Source organism: Aristolochia californica, unplaced genomic scaffold (assembly GCF_029961685.1).
Source record: "Aristolochia californica isolate CCGP_79_NKW_82.1479 unplaced genomic scaffold, dmAriCali1.0.hap1 SCAF_9, whole genome shotgun sequence".
In the NCBI taxonomy this organism is placed as follows: domain Eukaryota; kingdom Viridiplantae; phylum Streptophyta; class Magnoliopsida; order Piperales; family Aristolochiaceae; genus Aristolochia; species Aristolochia californica.
The window spans coordinates 25,478,892-25,483,884 of NW_027182290.1; the positions used below are offsets into that span (position 1 = coordinate 25,478,892).

The 4,993-nt window shown below is 42.3% G+C and overlaps 1 protein-coding gene across 1 annotated transcript; it reads right to left on the reverse strand.

Annotated features, from left to right (window-relative positions):
* Positions 1 to 1,437: 1,437 nt before the first annotated feature.
* On the reverse strand, positions 1,438 to 3,317 carry LOC137941826 (AAA-ATPase At3g28510-like). The gene has a single exon (XM_068787415.1). The coding sequence runs from the start codon at positions 3,087 to 3,089 to the stop codon at positions 1,650 to 1,652; it is 1,440 nt and encodes a 479-aa protein (XP_068643516.1). The 5' UTR covers positions 3,090 to 3,317; the 3' UTR covers positions 1,438 to 1,649.
* Between the last annotated feature and the right edge of the window lie 1,676 nt (positions 3,318 to 4,993).

The following is a 4,993-nucleotide window of genomic DNA, read 5'->3' on the forward strand; positions in this document are numbered from 1 at the left end:
GGTCAACTTCCAATTGCTCTGTAACTTTTGAATGCGTCGTTTAGACAATTTGACTCGGTTCAATGAGGGATTCTTTCATTCCAACAATCTCCCCCTTTTTTATGATGACAAACACTCTTTTTGAACAATGAATACTCAAGATTTGGAAAATATGAAAATGATGCATGAATGCTCAAACTCCCCCCGAGCTTGCTCCCCCTAAAGTCAATACTTAGATCCCCTAAGTTCATTATTGGTGTGTTGAATCATGCATTTCAAAAGATCATCATAATCCCTTTTGTACTGAACTACTAAGCCAGGAAATTTTCTAGGATGACTAGAAGTTGAAGAATTTTTCCTTAGGTTGCCACATGAGAGGGTTTTGGGGATAAGAGTAGAGGCAAAGTCCTGAATTTCCACCTCATCATCTATTATATCCTAACTCACAAATACCTGATTTCCTCCTCGACTCTTTTTTTAAATATTTCTCTCTTTATTTCTTTTGTTTCTTGTGGTTGTGTAATGCTTCTGGCTAATACGTTTTAAATAATAAATCTAGGGGAAAAAAAGGGAAATCTATGATTTATGTTAGGAATTAGATGACCTAATTCTAAACTAGTGAGAACAATAATAATAAACACAGAAGAGGGAAAAACAAACACGAAGAAAGACACAAGATTTATATAAGTTCACCTCAAGGTGAGACTACGTCCTATCTTCTGTTGTTGTAGTTTCACAAAAATGATGAAATAGTTTACAAGAGAAATCACTTCTTTAACCTCTTTCAGCCGCAACTGATGATTCTCCTTGATGATCTTACTCTGGATGATAAAAAAAAAAAAAACCCTAACAACTGTGCCCTCAAATATAAAGAGAAAATTAGGGTAACCGGATTACAAGTGTAAAATCTCTAAACTACCCTTAATGAAACAACAGTCAATATATCGTGGATTTGGTTGGGTCTATCCGCATAGCTACTTAGCGTAAGGGCTTAATTAGGCTCCACAATTTAAAACAACAATAATAACATTCTTCCTACTTAGACACACAAGAGAAGCCTTGATTAGGAAAATGCAATTGAGTCCAGTTAGTATGAGGCAAAGTGATGTCTGACTTACTGTTGTGGGTCTCCTCTTTATGGATTATATATTTCCAATCGTTCTCTCCACGCAGAATGGTCACTCTACCTAATTCTGAATGTCATGCATTTCTGTAATGTGGAAATGTTTTCTTTAACAAACACCTCTGCCGTCGTCAAGATTAAGAATGCGATACGTCAAGCAGCTTTCTGCCTTTTCTTTTTTCTTTCTTTTCTTTTTTTATAATGGAAACCTTTATCTAAAACCAGTGGCGGCGTATTGCTTTGGAAATATTTAAAGAAAGCTAAAAGATGCTGCAGATTACATGCTGTTACCCTCATAATCTTAAATTTATGATAGTAAATTTACCCTCATTACATAGACAAGCTATGGATTATGTCATGGAGGTAGTAAAAATGATCGACAGTGTTCAGTTCGTATCTTTTAATTTTTAACAATTCTACCTCAATTTTACTTTCTGTAAGTTAATATAAAGATAATTACTCAGGAAAATCGAGCCCTTACTGCGAGTCTAACTCAATCTGAATCAATGACCAGAGGTTTACCGAAATCGGAAGTCGTATTCGATGATCATGTCTCCGTCGGCTTCTCCTCCTCGATGGATTCTCCTCCTAAATTTGCCACTCTCTGCTTCTCTAGTTCAGCAGCCAATTTTTTCTGTATCTCTTCGACCAGGTTCCTCATACCGGCGTCGGCGTCGTCATTGCAGCTCATGAAAATCTCTGCAATGTCTGCCGGCGTCACCTGCACCTCTGGCAACAGATCCTTCACTTCGTTCTCCAGCTCGTGCTCCTTCAGATACAGGTAGTTGTCCATTAGCGTCTTGAATGCCGGAAACTTGCAGTAAGACAGATTTATATGCTTATCCATCCGGCCTGGCCTCAAAAGCGCTGGGTCCAGCTTTTCCTTGTGGTTTGTCGTAAAGATCATCAGTCTCTCTCCGCCGCAAGAAGACCACAACCCGTCGACGAAATTCAGAACTCCTGAAAGGCTGACGGTGCTGAAAGCTGCTGCTGCCGGGGATCGATTTCCTTCTTTATCTCGTTTCTTAATCTCGTTCTCCTCTAGGTCTGTCTCATCCTTTTTAATAATTCGTTTCTTCCTGTCCGAAAGATCCAATGTGCAGTCGATGTCTTCCACGACGATCACCGATTTGCTCGACGTCGCGATCAATAGTTTCCTCAACTGTGAATTGCTCGTCACGGCAGTGAGTTCCAAATCATAGATGTCGAATTCGAGGAAATTGGCGATAGCGGCGATCAAGCTAGTCTTCCCGGTGCCCGGGGGCCCGTACAGGAGATACCCCCTTTTCCAAGTGCGGCCCACTCGCGTGTAGAAGTCCTTCCGGCCGGTGAACTTCACCAAATCAGCCTTAATCTCATCCTTCAGGACGGGGTCGATGGCGACTGTATCGAAGGTGGAGGGGTGGGTGAAGGGTACAGATGACCAGAGGCGGCCGTTATCTTCTGACGAGCGGTTGGTATAGAGCCGCCGTTCCCTGTTCTTGAACTTAATCCTCGACGCCTCCTCCATAACGTGGGGGAGATAGCTGGCGTGCACGGCGTCTTTGTGCTTCCGATGGAAGGTGAGCTCGAAGAAGCGGTTCTCATTGGAGCGGACGATGCCGAAGTGGTTGGTCTTCTTCTCGACGGAGTGGAGAGACCACCGGAGTTTGAAGCCCTCGAAGGTGTCCTCCACCTTCTGGTTGGCGTCCATGGTGAATGTCAAGCTCTTGGAGTTTTTGGGCTTGGAAAGCTTGAGCACTCTGGCAGTGGAGAAGCAGCGGGAACTCAAGTAAAGCTGTACCGAGTCGAAGAGCTCGTTGCTGTAGGAGGAATCGTACTCCTCGATGATTACTGACATGTTTGGCTGCAACAAGGCGAATATCTTGAGGAAGAAGGATTTGAGAGCTCGGTAGACCTCAGGCGGTAGGAAATCCCGGATTGCCGTGCGAAGGAACATGAAGGTCGCCAAAAGAGAACCGATCGATTTCCAGTCGAAGAACTCCATCTTGGCCTCCCCAAACTTTCCTCTGACTGGGAAGAGAAACGGGAGTGGAACTTCAAAAAGGGCGGATTAAGTGGGTCGAACGGTGTAAAGGGTCAAACAAACGAAGTAAACCGTGTCAGATTACCATTTTCACGGGACCCGATTCTCTGTCAGAACACAAATTGAAGTGTTCCTTATTGTTTATTGGTTCATGGAAGATACGAAATGCCTGTCGATTTGTTGAAGATGACGAAATAAGTAAGAAAAAGAATGGAAGAACTGTCCCCGGTGGAGTCCACAAAGGACAAAGCCCCGTCGCCAGAAGTAGGAAGCTTCCCCCAAATTAAAACTCAACACGCAGAGGATGAGAATCGTCCGTGGGAAGACGACGAGCAACTAAAGACCCCACCCGTCCGCACCAGCTACAGTTGCTTCTTTGTATCTTCTCGGAAGTGGATCTCCAGGTGTTGCCGCAGAGTGTAATTTTTCAACAGCTTCCTTGGGGCCCAAGCCAATTCGAAATTCACGGTTTTGTAAGGGTGGCGGTCAAACCAGAGAAAGAACCGCGAAGAGGCACATTGGATGCCTGGACGCGGCCTGCCCGCGTCGAATGGTCCTCCGTCGGTGACAACATCCGATTGACTACAATGTTCTTTCATTTGTCCCCACTTGTTTCCCAATTTTTCCACTACATTAACGTAAAGCATTCTAAGGAAAAGTTGAAGTCGGGTTTACCGCAATTATTCGGGAATCTAAGTCGTCGGCAAAACTACAATGAGGTCGAACACATTTGTGGTATCGTAGTATACACTTATAGACTCAACCCCCCTTGCCCCGGGGCGCTTCATTCATATCTTGTCTTCAACGCTTCCCCTCAAACTGGAGTTTATAACTTCAATTTGCAATAAAAAAGATTCTTGGTCTTCAATTTTCTTTGTTGCAAAAATTTCTTCTTAGATGCAAAAACTTCATCTTTTGTGCTTCCCATTTCTTGAATATTTTTGTCACTTTAAAATTACCACAACATATGGAATAAAATACCTTTTTTTTTTACTTCTTCTTCTTCTTCTCTCCATCAAGTTGGGAGGTAATAACAGTGAGCCTACCTTGAACCAAATAACATAGATGTAGTAATAAGCTCCTCCATCATGGTGTCCCAAGGATAAGTACGACACCCGGTATAAACTCTCAAATGGTAGAAATGGGTGATAAAATATAAGTTGAAACCAACCTCAAGGATTTATAATAATCACTAAAGTGGGTAATGCATATCATTCACAAGACGAAGATAAAAGACCCACAGGTACCAATAAGAAGTCTCAATGGACTTAAAACACCCATATAAGTAAAAGGGCCAACCAAAGCAATGTTTCAAAAGGGTTTGGCTAAAGGGGATAAGTGAAAGTCAAACAAAGGATGGTATGAGAAAAGCTACCAAATAACCAATGGTGTAATGGGTAAAGAGGAAGACAAGATGATGAGGGCACTATGTGTTTTATTTTTCTTAGAAATTCAAATTTTGCATTAAACCAACCAATACCGACAACAATTAGCAAATAATGAACCCAAGGCAAGCAACTAAGGAGTTTTCTTTGGAAATAAAGTCTCAATCAAAGAGACACAATAGGAGTAGCAGAAATTAAGGAAGTTGCACCAAATAGTATGTTGGAATCGATTAATAATCCAAGATAATAATCCAGTCGGAGATAGAGAACTGAGTTGAACCGAGTCAAATAGTAGATTAATATAATTGAGCCGTAGAAGAAATATGTATAGAACGCAAGACCAAAGCACGTATAACCGAGGAAAAAAATAAGTGGGTTGAGTCATGTTGGCCCAGACCCAACTTGACTCACTGAGTTGACCCAGACCGAGTTGGCTCGAGTTAACTCGGTCGACTGATGCAGAAGTAGTAAGCTCACGTC

What these genes read in the sequence shown, in the direction of transcription:
- LOC137941826 (XM_068787415.1), bottom strand. Translation starts at nt 3,089, where the DNA reads ATGGAGTTCTTCGACTGGAAATCGATCGGTTCTCTTTTGGCGACCTTC.